Source organism: Gadus morhua, chromosome 23 (assembly GCF_902167405.1).
Source record: "Gadus morhua chromosome 23, gadMor3.0, whole genome shotgun sequence".
In the NCBI taxonomy this organism is placed as follows: Eukaryota; Metazoa; Chordata; class Actinopteri; order Gadiformes; family Gadidae; genus Gadus; species Gadus morhua.
Window position 1 is genome coordinate 18808431 of NC_044070.1, and position 13715 is coordinate 18822145.

At 52.8% G+C, this 13715-nt stretch overlaps 2 protein-coding genes across 5 annotated transcripts in view; one reads left to right on the top strand and one right to left on the bottom strand.

The window, feature by feature from the left end:
• Nucleotides 1-149: 149 nt before the first annotated feature.
• pabpn1 (poly(A) binding protein, nuclear 1) lies at nucleotides 150-10188 on the top strand. 4 transcript variants are annotated; one of them, XM_030349215.1, is made up of 7 exons: nucleotides 150-690; nucleotides 3115-3223; nucleotides 3640-3707; nucleotides 4376-4482; nucleotides 4893-4980; nucleotides 5860-6014; nucleotides 9511-10188. In XM_030349215.1, the coding sequence occupies exons 1-7, from the start codon at nucleotides 556-558 to the stop codon at nucleotides 9704-9706; spliced, it is 858 nt and encodes a 285-aa protein (XP_030205075.1). In that variant the 5' UTR covers nucleotides 150-555; the 3' UTR covers nucleotides 9707-10188. The 4 variants fall into 4 exon arrangements, with proteins under 4 accessions (XP_030205075.1, XP_030205076.1, XP_030205077.1 ...); XM_030349216.1 differs by having other exon boundaries at nucleotides 152-690; nucleotides 8436-10188; XM_030349217.1 differs by lacking the exon at nucleotides 150-690 and adding an exon at nucleotides 861-997.
• Nucleotides 10189-10633: 445 nt separating this feature from the next.
• Nucleotides 10634-13715, bottom strand: part of ngdn (neuroguidin, EIF4E binding protein) — a 5257-nt gene continuing 2175 nt past the window's right edge. The window contains exons 6-11 of the mRNA XM_030349213.1: nucleotides 12825-12877; nucleotides 12457-12574; nucleotides 11893-12067; nucleotides 11635-11788; nucleotides 10872-10929; nucleotides 10634-10756 (exon numbers count right to left, since the gene is read on the bottom strand). Of these exons, the coding sequence (XP_030205073.1) occupies nucleotides 10737-10756; nucleotides 10872-10929; nucleotides 11635-11788; nucleotides 11893-12067; nucleotides 12457-12574; nucleotides 12825-12877 (578 nt within the window). The 3' untranslated portion in view covers nucleotides 10634-10736. The remainder of the gene's footprint in view (nucleotides 10757-10871; nucleotides 10930-11634; nucleotides 11789-11892; nucleotides 12068-12456; nucleotides 12575-12824; nucleotides 12878-13715) is intronic.

The following is a 13715-nucleotide window of genomic DNA, read 5'->3' on the forward strand; positions in this document are numbered from 1 at the left end:
TTCATCCAATGAAAAGACGTAGTAGGCAGAGAAACCGGCTACGTTCGGAAAAACCGTCCAACGGGAGTCGGGGAGACTCAAAAGAGGGTGGTCCCCTATCTCACAACGACCAATAGAAAGGCAAATTTAGGCCTGCAGTGCGACGGGAGCCCGCCCCTGGCCTCCATTTCTAACGTGCGGCCGCTCTTCACGCGTTCAGTCCTCGCTTTTACGGTCCTTTTATACTCGCTAAACTCAATAAAACGGTGAACTAGGTAAGGCTGCGGACCCGCAGCGCTACGTACCGTTAAACACCGAAACGACCGGTTTCATCTACCGTGGAATTCAGTTTGGACCGTGAAGCTGCCCTTTACTCCTCTTTTTAACTTTCCGAGCGGCGTTTTCCGCCATTTGTCTCCGCGCTCCGCCTGCTCCTCTCGTGTGAGCCGGGGCCCGCGAGCCGCTCCTCTCTGAGCCGGGGCCCGAGAGCCGCTCATCTACTCTGAGCCGCTCCTCTCGGTGTGAGCCGCTCTTCTCGGTGTGAGCCGGGGCCTGTGAGCACCGCGGCACAGCGCGATGGCGGAGTTCGGCAACGGGTTGGCGGAGGAGTCCATGCTGGACTCGGACCCCAGCCACCCGGAGCTCGAAGACCCGGGGGTCGGGGATGAGGAGCCGGGGCTGGACGAGGGAGAGTCCGCCATCGAGGACCCGGTGAGTTAATGAATGGGTGTTGAGGGTATAAGGTGTAGTGGGGGGTGTTCGCCGGTCTCCATGCGGGGAACCACAATGGCGGCTCATCCCGACCCCGCGGGGTCGGGATGAGCCGCCATTGTGGTTCACGCAGTGCAGCAGAACTGGGAGGGTGGAGCCATCTTGGCGCAATTCGGTGGATTCGTTCTAGCATGGGGGGTCCCTCAGCGCAGACATGCAGGACGGAGGGGTGGTAGAAATCGGGAGGGGCCCGGGGAAGGAGGCAGGTCACCGCCATTAGCCTCCCAGGAGAAACCCCCTTGCTGAGGTAATTTATCAGCTTCATTGATTAAAAAAACATCATGTCGTGCGGAGAGCATCAAGGAAACAGGCTTTATCTAGCTCTGCTATCGGCCCATGTCGCGACAGCCAATATTCAGCTCTCCTGTCGGCCCTATCGCCACTTTGGGGTCCAGTCCGTCTCGTAGGTCTGAATGAACCTTACTACTACAGAGCTCGTGTGCCGCAGTTCCCCCCCCTCAGCCGCTGATCTCGAGTGGGGGGGGAGGTGACGCGAAGGCAGCAGATACCGAGGCTGTGTGGAGGACCGGGGACAAAGCTAGGGCGGATGTGGCGGACACGCACCTGGCCAACCGTCTTTAGCCGGAGAAGTCGGGTGTTGTGCCACATTTCAGCCTACCGTCTCACGTGTTATCACCGTGTGTCTGAGCTTTGTATAGGGGGCGTCGGAACGTATCGGTAAGTTAGTGAGGTCTTGTTCTCCCTGAGTGCTCTGCGTATGTGTGCTTGGGTGTTTATATGATATAAGCGTTTTAATGCAAACGTGTCTTTAAAGACATCGTTTGCAATGTATAGATCGTTTGCCGAGGGTCGCGGTATTTTAAGGGCTGGGCGTCCATCCTTAGTGAATGGTGGACCAGGGAGAGTTGGTGGTGGTGGTGGAGGAGGAGGATGATGGGGGAGGGACCGAGCGGGTAGTGGATATGCGACAAAATATGAGCGTCGACCGGCCAACATGTCTTTAACCTGGACATTACACTCATCATCTTCCGCTTCTCTGAGCGCAGCATTTAATTACTTTCAGATGGCTACATGTCAATTTGTAGGTCACATTGAGATGACTATCTGCAGCGGCGATTGGGCCGAATGTGATTAGCATGCTGTCACCATACTGAGTCTGCTGCTGCTGCCTCGAGTTGGGCCACACTGGAAGCTAGCAACTTTCTGCATGTAAGCCATTTTCTATTTCAGCGTTGCACGCCCTGTGATTTGCTGGGATGACTTTTGAAAGCAAGGTTGGCAGCATCCCGACCGAGCCTCCCACTGTGCTGCAGTGCACCATGGCTCCAGCACGGCGCATCAGTTTCTGGTTTTAATTCATAAACCAGTCGTTGTCCATTATCAGACCAGCCGCACGTCTTATCACTGATTCTTGCCCTATTTGCTTGAAGGTTTCCTGAGGTGCATTCACTGTATTTCTGGACTTTGGTCAGACTGGGTTGCGTGATGGACAGAATGGGTTGAGTGGTGGTCAGACTGGGTTGTGTGGTGGTCAGTCTGGGTTGCGTGACGGTCAGTCTGGGTTGCGTGACGGTCAGTCTGGGTTGCGTGACGGTCAGTCTGGGTTGCGTGACGGTCAGTCTGGGTTGCGTGACGGTCAGTCTGGGTTGCGTGACGGTCAGTCTGGGTTGCGTGGTGGTCAGTCTGGGTTGCGTGACGGTCAGTCTGGGTTGCGTGACGGTCAGTCTGGGTTGCGTGACGGTCAGTCTGGGTTGCGTGGTGGTCAGACTTGGTTGCATGTTGGTCAGACTGGGTTGAGTAGTGGACAGTCTGGGTTGAGTGATGGGTAGTCCGGGCTGGTGGCCATCTGTTGCTGGACAAAACACGTTCGGTACCTTTTTATTTTAAAATAAGCAGGTGTGCATCCGACGCAATCACTGTTGTCGCCTGTTTTGTAGTTGAAGACTGGCCTCTCGATCAGAAGACTCTGAGAATGATGGTTAAATTGTGTGGGTCGCCCCTACGTCACCCCCGCTTAACAAAATAAGCAAAGGTTGCAAATCGCAGCAACCTGCATCAGGCTGCTCTCGATGCGCTGTAGCCAAAGGATTACCGATCCTCCAGAGTGAAGTCGATGCTTCATTAAGGCCCCAACCTAGTCCTTCAACCACACCTCACTGCACTCGGGGGAACTCCGTTTCCGTGCCCGCTCTCTGATGAAATGAACGCGGCAAATGTCACCAATGATGTACACCCGGGTTAAGAGTGTGGATGAGGATGATGAGGGGTAAAGCCAAGCGACACTTGTGAGGTTCTCCCCTGTCTGTGGTGGTGCTGTTGCTGGGTCAGCCAGTTCGCTCCACACATCTGTTCTTCATGATGTGGCCGATCGCTGAACTGGTCTGTCTCCCTTTGGTTCTGTAGGAGCTGGAGGCCATCAAAGCCCGGGTGAGAGAGATGGAGGAGGAAGCAGAGAAGCTGAAGGAGCTGCAGAACGAGGTGGAGAAACAGATGAACCTCAGCCCCCCTCCCGGTACTACACCCACCACCTCACAGACATATCATATTCACACCTCATTGTCAGAGGGGCTGTAGGTAGGATAATAGAGCTGTAAAGAGGGGGGCAGATTTGGAAACTTAACCCTGCCCTCTACTTCTCTCCACCATGGAGAATGTTTGATTTCACCTAACTGTGATTGGTGGGCAGGAGGAATTCCCGACAAAGCACGGGAGAGATGCCCTGATTGGTCAAAAAAACGAGAGGGGAGCACCAATGAATGGTCTCCTCCGGAGAAGCGGTCGTTACAACAGATTCTCTTGTAGCACATTTCACACACTTGACAGGTGACCGGCGTCTCGGGCATAGCACACCATGCAGCTCCTTCCTGCTGCCCATCGTTCCCTCGTGTTCCCTCTTGTTGCTGAACGTTTTCATTCTTTCCTCTCCAGCTGGTCCCGTCATCATGTCCATCGAGGAGAAGATGGAAGCGGACGGCAGGTCGATCTACGTTGGAAATGTAAGCCCGCCTTCCTGTCATTCATTGTGAACTTACTCATCAGCTATTGTCCTCCTGTTCCATTAAGGTGTAACTTGTATACCTCTCGATCTTTTCTTTAAATGTACACACTCCGTTACGACAGGTTTAAGTGACCTGTGTGATAAATAAAACCGCAACATGTGATGAGAACCCATGTTCATAAAAAAATAATGTTAGACAAATATTCACATCACGTATTGAAACTATCAAAACCTTTTTGTTTGAAAATATCAATAGCCTATATTATCTGCTGATATACACTTATGCATGTGCATCATGTAGAGCTTTGTATTTATTTAGCTTTAAGCAGTAAAGAAAAACACAATCATCCAGTTTAAAAACATTTATATGAATGTGAATTATTAAACGTAATCTCTAAATGTATTCAATAATAAGGAAGAATGCTGTTGACCTCAATGTGGGCCATATCACCGGCCGGTGTCTCTCGTATCAGGCCCTACTGTGAAGGGACCACTGGCCTGGTACCTTGGTTATCTCCGGCCGGTGGCCCTCGTATCAGGCCCTACTGTGATGGGACCACTGGCCGGGACCACTGGCCGGTCGCTCTGGTTAGGGAGCACACCTTCAGGGTGAGACCCATGGGTACTCCAGCTGTGCTACGGTGTGCTGACTCTTTGGGCCCCCAGGTGGACTACGGGGCCACGGCGGAGGAGCTCGAGGCCCACTTCCACGGGTGTGGGTCCGTCAACAGAGTCACCATCCTGTGTGACAAGTTCACAGGACATCCTAAAGGGTAGGTTCCTTCCACCCCCGGGGGGCTGCACGGTGTTGTTCAGGTGGTGTGACCGACGTTATGCTGAAGCAGAAGGGAACACTGAATTCAATGGTCCCCAATGAGCAGGGCTGTTGTGGCTTAGTTATCGTTCCACGTTGACGCAACGCAAGGGGGTCTACGGACCCCTTGCGTCCACCGCGAGGGCCAGACGTGCACCTCCCCAAAACTGTAACCTCTGTGATGGGTCCGCTAAAGCAAACCCGATGCAGAAACAAAACGGGTTCACGACTGCGTCGAAGCCACTGCAGGCTCCTTGCGTTGCGTCAGCTTGGAAGCAAAACAAATCCATTAGTCATCCAGTTGAATTTGTGTACTCGTGGCATGCAGTGGTCCGCCTGAGTCCTGATTGGTTGTTTTTGGCTCCCCAGGTTCGCCTATATCGAGTTTGCAGACAAGGAGTCGGTGCGGACGGCCATGGCCCTGGACGAGTCGCTGTTCAGAGGACGGCAGATAAAAGTGAGCCCCTCCCCGACACACACCGCTCTGGGGCCGAATCAGAGCGTGATGAATGAATGAATCGCCCGGTCTTGTTCGGTGTTTGTAAACACCGAACAAGACCTGGACTCGGACCAAGATGGGACCCAAAGGTGTCCCGAGTTCCCAACACGGCACTCGCTCGTGATATTATAGTTTGCTGCAACAACATCGTCTGTTGTCCTCCGTCGTGAACGCCCGATTTTGAAATGTAACACAGTGGTCTCGGTGCACTAAAAAATATCAGTGAGTGAATGTGTGAGGTCCTCTATAAAGGTGTGTTCACACCACAAGACACATTTGTGTCTTGTGGTGTGAAGCATTCCCCTAGCAGTCCGGGGTAACCGCAGAATTTGCTGCGGTTTTTGGCTGCACTGCAGTAAACGGTTCACTGGTTGAACGCTGATTGGCTGTTGCGTTACACACGACACTCGGCGACCACGCTGTTGAACGCTGATTGGCTGTCATCGCGCGAATGTCGCGGCAGAGTTGAAATATTTCACCTCGAGCCAATTTGTCGCGCTACAAATCCTCGTGAACGCGCTCGCCTGTGCAGGGCGAAAGTGCGCCGAGACAACTCAAAACTTGTCGCCGGTTTCCTCTAGCGAATAATTCGCCCGATTCGCGTCTCTACGCTCACTTCTGATGGGATCGTCGTGTCGCCGCGTTCGGTGTGAGCGCACCTTGAGGCAGACGCAGCTCTGCTGCAGGCGCGAGCGAAACGCTTCTGGGAGAATCGACATTAGGACAAAATCTTGGTACCAGATGTACTTGTGGGGGGGGGGGGGGGGCAGAGAGACGATGGCCCCGTGTTGCGCTGGTCCTGGGTCAGCGTTCTGAGCACCCTCTGCTCCTCTCCAGGTGGGCGCCAAGAGGACCAACAGACCAGGGATCAGCACGACAGACCGCGGTTTCCCCCGCGCCCGCTTCCGCTCACGAGGAGGAAGCTTCTCGTCATCACGGGCGCGCTACTACAGCGGCTACACACCGCCCCGGGGCCGGGGACGGGCCTTCAGGTGAGCCCCCCACACACCTGGTCACCCCCTGTACTATCTACATAACCCCCCCCCCCCCCCCCACACACACCTGGTCACCCCCTGTACTATCTACATGCCCCCCCCCCCCCATATACACATCGTCACGCCCCCGCACACCTGGTCCCCCTATTCCCTATCTACGTGCCCCCCCCCATACTCCTGGTCACCCCATGTATTCATCATGCCCCACACACACATGGTCACCCCATGCATTCAACATGCCCCCCCCTACACCTGGCCACGCCCCACCCACACACCTGGTCACCCCATGCATTCAACAGGCCCCCCCCCCCTACACCTGGCCACGCCCCACCCACACACCTGGTCACCCCATGCCTTCAACAGCCTCATCCAGTCAGGGCAGAGCGTGGGTGTGGAGGCGGGTCCTCCAGAGCAGGGCCCCAGTGAGGTAGTAGGGGGCGGAGCCTGCACCCGTACATGGTCTGGTCCCGTGGAAGGGTTCCTGTCAACGTAGGAATGAGCGGCTGGGGGTCTGCTGTCTACGGCGTTGTCACGTCTTCTAGTGTCTCAATTAAAAGGCGGGTCCTGGGCCCTTTGTTGCGGCAGCGTAGTACTCCATTGGTGTCCAAAAGCACATTCAACCCGTCACCGAAACACCACCGCGTTGCTTTTGATCGCTGCAACGCATCCCTGTAACCAATGTTGCCATCGAACCCTTTGAGCCATCGGTACTGAACCCATGTGCATGCACAGTAGCTTCATGCATGTACCTTTCGCTCCACTGTCACTGACTGCTAACTTGAATGGAAGGCTGTATTCAGAGCGGCAAAGTGGTTCTGGCACTTGTTTTATTGTTGCATTTGGTCATGTCATATTGGAGTTCTGCTATTTTTGATTGACTTGAGTGGTTGGACGATAGATCAGGGATCAGAACAACAGGACCTCAACCGCGCTCATCCTCTGCATTCCTGGGGCATCACCTCCGTACCGGATGAATCCTTCTGTCCGTCAGGAATCCACCCTGCCACCATTTTGCACTCAGACCCCAGGCAAAGTTCCTTCACGCAAACAAAGCTGGATCGATTTGATGGCTGATCAGGATATTAGCCTCTGTTAACGTCAAACTTTCCAATCGAAGTTAGGAGGTGTACCTCCTAAATTTGCTCCCTGAATCCCAGTCATGACCGGAGATTTGTGACCAAACGGCCTGCACAAGAATTACAATATGACATTCTGAAACTGGACACTTTAAATAACTTCCATGTCACGCAGAAGATGTGCAGTCCGGTTACACTGCCGACAGGAATGTGCAGACACAGCAGTTACTCTTGACAGTCAGAGTGCAACGAGTAGGAGAGGCACTACGTGCATTAGAGGATGAATGGGGATACCAGTGGGGGGGAGGAAATGTTTGAAGTGTGTTGGGCGCCCCGTGTATGAGGGTAGAGAGCATAGCGAGAGGCCTGGAAGGAAGTGAACACGCTTGGTACATTTAGGCAAGAGGGACACTGGAAATATACCCAGTGTTTAGCAGTCAAACGCGTCTTGGAAGTAATACTTTAAAGACGTTTGCAAATAATCGATCACCAGCTCAAAGATACTGCATACCAAGTTGCATGTGCCACTCATCCCTGCAGCCTGACCCCCGCCTAGCAACAACCCCCCCCCCCCACGCCCTAGCGACCCCTGCTCTCCCCCCCCCCCCCTCCGTGTGTCAGAGGTGCGGATGGTTCGGGGCTCACCTGACAGACGCCGTGTTCCCCAGGTGGTTGTCTGTGTGTGTGTTTCCTACCTGCGTGTGCGTGGTGTGATTATGGGGTTGCTGTGCTGTTTGTCCTCAGGCTCTTCCCCTACAGTGACCTGACCCCCCCCCCCCCCCCACCCCCCGCCCCCACCCCAGAAGCGGCTCTCCAAAAGAGAGAGAGAAAGAGGGAGTGGGAGGGCCTTTGCTGCCCCCTCACACTAATCAGTACTCCCAATTTCCTGGAATATTCCCGGCACATTCCCCTCTGCGTTATTGGCAGCGCTGCCCCCGGCCCCCACAGACCAGTGGCCCCCGGCCCCCCAGACCAGTGGCCCCCGGCCCTGTGCCCCCCAGCACTGGGACCCAATTGAGCTCAGCTGTTGAGATGATACGTTTGGGTGTTCTGCACATGGAGCTATAGTCCACCGGTCTTGGGACCCCCAGACCCGGTCTTCTGTAGTCCTGGGGACCCCCCCAGACCCGATCTTCTGTAGTCCTGGGGGACCCCCCCAGACCCGGTCTCCTGTAGTCCTGGGACCCCCCCAGACCCGGTCTCCTGTAGTCCGGGGCCCCCCCCCAGACCCGCTCCGCCCACAGCACCACACATTGACCTCTACTGCACCACAAGTACCACTGGTGTCCAGCCGTCAGCCAATCAGAAAACAACTCACCCTCTTTTTCTCTCTCTCTTCCAGGGGCCGAGGGCGAACAACATCGTGGTATTCCCCTTACTAATACCCCCCCCCCCCTCCCCGACACTCCCTACTGTCCCCCCCTCCCCCCAACCCTAGTGCTCCCCTTGAACAGAAAAAAAGATTGATAAAAAAGACCCCCCCCTCCCCCTCTCCCTCTCAGCCAATAAAGGAAGATATTCCCAGAAGAAAAAAAAAAAAGAAAAAAAAAAACGTCGTCTGTTCCCCAGGACAGACTGACTGACCCACAGTGTGATTGTTGTGTGTGTGCGGAGGTGATGCCCCCTTCCCCTGGTAAGGTATACGTCTGCCGTTCTGTGGGGGGGGGGGGGGGGGGGGGGGAGGGGAGTGGGTCCTATATCTATATCTCCAGGGATGTGTTAGTGTGGAGGGGAGAGGACACGCTGTACACGGTGGTACTCAGGCTGCAGATCTCCTCCGGTCTGCTCAGGACCTGCTCTCACATCATCCCACCACAGCTCATCTCCCTGCTCCTCCCCCACCCCCAGCCTCCCCCCTCTGGGGGAGGGGAGGGGAGGAGAGCTCTCAGAATGATTGTTCACTTTTTTTTTCCTTTTTTTTTTTTTTTTTCATGTAACCATGTTTGAGATTCCTGCAGAAGGACGATGTGATTTTTGTGTTTCATGGTCTCAGTGTGTTTCTCCCCCCCCCCCCCCCCCCCACCTTGTTTCTAACCCCGCCCCTCCATTCTTGTTCATCTGCTTTGATGGTTTCCCACTGCTCCGGTTCACAGTGGCTGCAAGTGTTCTTGTTTAACGGGACGGGGTTCTTGGTCCATGGCTCTAACTCACTGCTTCCACCGCCAATGCATGAGCCGCAATTCCGCTTTTTATTTTCTGGGTGGGTCTTTTTTGTATTTTTGGCATTTCCTGCATCTTGGTGTGCCCTCATCCCTCCTCCTCCTCCTGTGATTGGACCACGTCCTGGTCCGCCCTCTCATCCCACCCGTGTCTCCCCCCCCCTCCTCCTCTCTGTGTATTGGACCACTTCCTGGTCCTCCCTCCCCCGTCTCCCCCTCTCCTCTCTCTGTATATTAGACCACTTCTTGTCGTTTCAGGTTTCAGGACCAGTGGCGGCTGACTTCCCCTCCCCAGGTGGCGCAGCCCCCCCCCACTGTCTCCGCAGCGTCCCTCTCTCTCTCTGCTCCCGCTATGCACACTCACCCCATCCTGTCCGTGTGGGGGGGCGGGGGCGGGGGGCCGGGCGACCACAGGCCCAGCGCGGGGGGCATTTACTACAACAGTAAACGCTGACGCAAGCGTCAAGTGTTGTTGTTTTTTTTACCCTGCACACACACTCACCCCGCGCACACAAGAGGCAAACGCACCACACATAGGGCAGGCGTGCACCACACGAGACTCTACACACCTCACACCACGCCCTCACGGGGAGGGGGCCACGCCCATCGGGGGGGGCGAGCGGGTGCGAGCAGGAGCGAGACCAGAGATTGGGGCGTTTTTCTTAATTTGGTTTGTTGGCGTGGATGTAGGATTTAGGGAGCCACCTTTCTCTGACAATGCGCAGTGCAGCCACGGCCTGTCTGGGGAAGGCAGAGTGAGTTAATTTAATAAGGGGCGGAGGCGGAGCTTGTTTCGGCAGGGCGGGGCTAAATGTGGAGCGGTTATGGGAGCCGTTTTTGACAAAAGGAGTGGGTTTGAAAAAAGTTTTGCTTTTTTTTTTTTAACCCATGAGACTGTAATTAGAAAAAAAAAATAAAGACATTGTGTAAAAATAATCCTGTGTTTTATTTTTGTCTGCACGTTTTCTATACTAATGTAGAACTACAAGGAGGAGCCGGTGGGTCGGGACTCATTTAATTCCATGTGGGTTCATCTCAGGATGCATTCCGAAGAGCGCTTACAATTTCATGCAGTTCACAATGTTCCATGTGGATTGAAGTCGGCCAGTGCAAAAATATTTGGATCTCCCATTACACCCTTTGTAATAAAAGTACCGTCAGTTCAACGAAATGAGATGTTGGACCCATTAAGTGCTTTCTGTGGGAGTAAATGCAAGTGATTTAATTTGGTCAACTATTTGCTTTGTTAAACCAGCTAGTCAAAAGATTGAGCATGTGATTCATCCTTGTTTCGCTGCCAGAAAACTTGCAGTAATACTGTCAGACTAACAGTTTATTCTTCAAGCTGTATGTTTTGGCTGCACATGAATTGGAAACGATAATTGCTGGAACGGGTTTATTGAGAGGGATATCAAAATCACATGACAGATTTAAAAACAACGATGTAAAGACTTTCAAAAGGACATCTTGGATCGATTTCTGTCCTACTTGTATTTCTTGAAAGCTGCAGAAGAGAATGGAGGGTTGTTTCAGAACAGGCCGTATTTCAAACACATTGGGGTTAGGATAATTATGCAGGGTTAAATTATTCTTTTTCTCTATTGGATCGCAGTTCTTACCTCTCTTCTTGGTTTTCTTTTTCATCATTTGTTTCTTGGGACGTGGGGAATCCTCGTCCTGCAAGGACAACATAACCAAACATGAGACGGGGGGCCGCCATCGGAGGCATCTCCCGCACCCCCCCCCCCCCCCCCCCCCCCCCCGCTCCAGTGCAGAGCCATGTGTTCTGCATAACCAACAACATTTAGATGTATAATGAGAAGCAGCCTCTTTCTACTTCTTTACATGCAGACACAATTTAGACGAAAGAAACGTGCCCAGAAAGAAGTGTAGCCACACATTTTTTTTCCTTACGATCCGAGACTACAGTGATCCAAAACTACAGTCTGCTGGAACACGGACCAGAGACTACAGCGACCTCTTGTGATCACTTTGTGCATTTTCGCTCCACTAGTCTCATGCCAGCATGGGCCTTCTTGTTCAAACAGCCTGGCTGGACATGTTGGGCATTTATTTAATCATTGTCTTTCCATGTTTCTAAATTTGACCAACGTTTCCTTGTTGTGATGAAGTTGATTAATTGCGAGGCGCTCCCATGACAGACATGGCTCACAAAAAGACGACTGAACGGGATTCACTGATCACGTCGCGGCCCAACCCTCAAACATCGTGATGGACACGTTCATCCATCATAATGGTTGAGCTGCAGATGAGTTAATCTGCAGCTTGGACGGGGAAACCAAGACGGTTTCCCCGTCTTGCCTCCAGCAGCTAGAGAGCGACAGGTGAGAGAGAGAGAGAGAGACAGCTGTGACCCCTCACCTGTCTTCCGGCGCCTCCAGTCAGCGCTGAGATGTCGCTGAAGTGCGTGATGCTGTTCAGCTGGCCCGACATCCCCTGCATGCTCCTCTTCCTCGCCAGACGCTCTGCCTTGGGAACGTTGAGACGCACCATCATCGACTCCTCGTAGTTTTTCCTTTGGGAGAAGAGAGCAGAGTTCAGCAGCTACCTAAAGTCATGTCCTCGTCTCTTCGCGGAAGCCTCCGGCGAGTCGGCCTGTGCCCTCGGCGCGCTCCGTACCTGTGCTGGTCGTCCCGGCTCTGGCGCTCCGTCTGGAAGTCGCGGCGGTCCCGGATCTCCTCGGGAGTGTCGCTGTACTGCTCCCGCAGCTCCTGGATGACGGAGCTGCGCAGCGCGGAGCGCCGCAGCCGGTCCTGCTGCTCCTTCTTGCGGTCCGCCTCCGTCACGTCGCCGTCTGGCGGGGAGACACGGAGAGACACCTTACCAGACCTGTTCGTCCTTATACGGTCATATCCATCCTATCGTTCATTTATATACGTTCTTATGGAACGCTTTTTTTTTTGTGTTCACTCTGTAAAGCGTTTGAGTACTTAGAAGGGCTACACAAGTAGAATGTATTATTATTCTTCATACGTAGCCTACTTCACCGCTTGGAAAGCAGGCATGAACCACACAGCCATACTACAGAATGATCCATACCGTCTCCATGTTAAAGCAAGAAGCAGCATCTAATGTAAACAAACCTCTTAAGAGGGACACACTGGGTCAGACCTCTAGACAGCCATCCTGGACATGTTCCCCAAAGACGCAGTGTAAAGCGACCACATGATCCTGTCGGCCTACCGTAGTGCATGGGGGCGATCTTCGGAGGGATGTATTTCCTGTCTCCAAACGCTGCGGTCTTCTTCTCTGAGACTGAGGGGAGTCCGTCCTCACCGCCAGACTCCTCCGACTCACTCAGCTGGGGAGGGGGGGCAGACAAGGTCAGGTGGGGACGGGGGGAGACACGAGGTCAGGTGGGGAGGGGGGCAGACGAGGTCAGGTGGGGAGGGGGGGAGACGAGGTCAGGTGGGGAGGGGGGGAGACGAGGTCAGGTGGGGAGGGGGGGGGACGAGGTCAGGTGGCTGCAGGGTTAGGGTTAGAACATGATAGAAACAGGGACCACCAGCTCGGGTCTGAACCACGCCTCTCGGACCCGTCCTGATACGTACTTTGCTCATGAGATTCTCAGGATTTGGACGAAGATGCAGCGGGTCGTTTTCAGCTGAAAAAGGAACAGAACAGCGACAGGTTTTATGAAGATGCCGACGTTAGATTAGATAAGATACAACCTTTTAGACCCCCATAGGAGAAAAGAGTTTGTTGCAACAGCTCAGCAGCAGTGGAGAAACAGGACGAAAATACAATGCAATAAAAATACAAAGTACTAATGCAAACAAAAATAGGCGCTTAGATAAATGCTGGTCTAAATGCTCAAGTAAGGACAAGTCAAAACAAACAGAACAAACAACAACAAACGGCCAACAAAACAGACTAGGGCTGCTCGAAAAAATCGAAATCACGATTATTTTGGTCAATATTGAAATCACAATTATTCAAACGATTATTTTTGAGTTTGAAAACATGATGTATTTATTCAGCATGTCTCTGCCAAAAACATTTAGCAACTGAGAACTTTGAAATTTCGCCTTAAAGAAATACACAAAATGGTCAAAGAGAACATGTTCAATTCTAAAATAATGCACCGATATGTATCCAGCTATTCAAAAAAATAATAATCGAAATCTCGATATTCGTTTTTTGATCAAAATCTAAATCGAATATCGAAATTCGATTAATCACCCAGCCCTAAAAACAGACGTTATAAATTATAAACTGTAAAGTCTCAATTGTAAATTATAAAGTGGCCAAGTGCCAGAAATGCAATGTAAACAAAGAGAAAGTTTGTTTACATTTCACCTCGGGTAAGATCCTCAGACCAGACTACCAGGAACACACCTGCTACTACTGCTGTACATTCTAGTGGATTGAGTTCACAGCCACAACAAACAACAAATGCCCGGAAGGTACTGGAAAGATGGTGTGTCAAGTGGTCCTTTACA

Coding starts and splice junctions, on each gene's coding strand:
- pabpn1 (XM_030349215.1), top strand. CDS start 556: ATGGCGGAGTTCGGCAACGGGTTGGCGGAGGAGTCCATGCTGGACTCG. Junction 3,224..3,639: donor GAACCTCAGCCCCCCTCCCG/GTACTACACCCA, acceptor TTTCCTCTCCAG/CTGGTCCCGTCATCATGTCC. Junction 4,483..4,892: donor TTCACAGGACATCCTAAAGG/GTAGGTTCCTTC, acceptor TTGGCTCCCCAG/GTTCGCCTATATCGAGTTTG.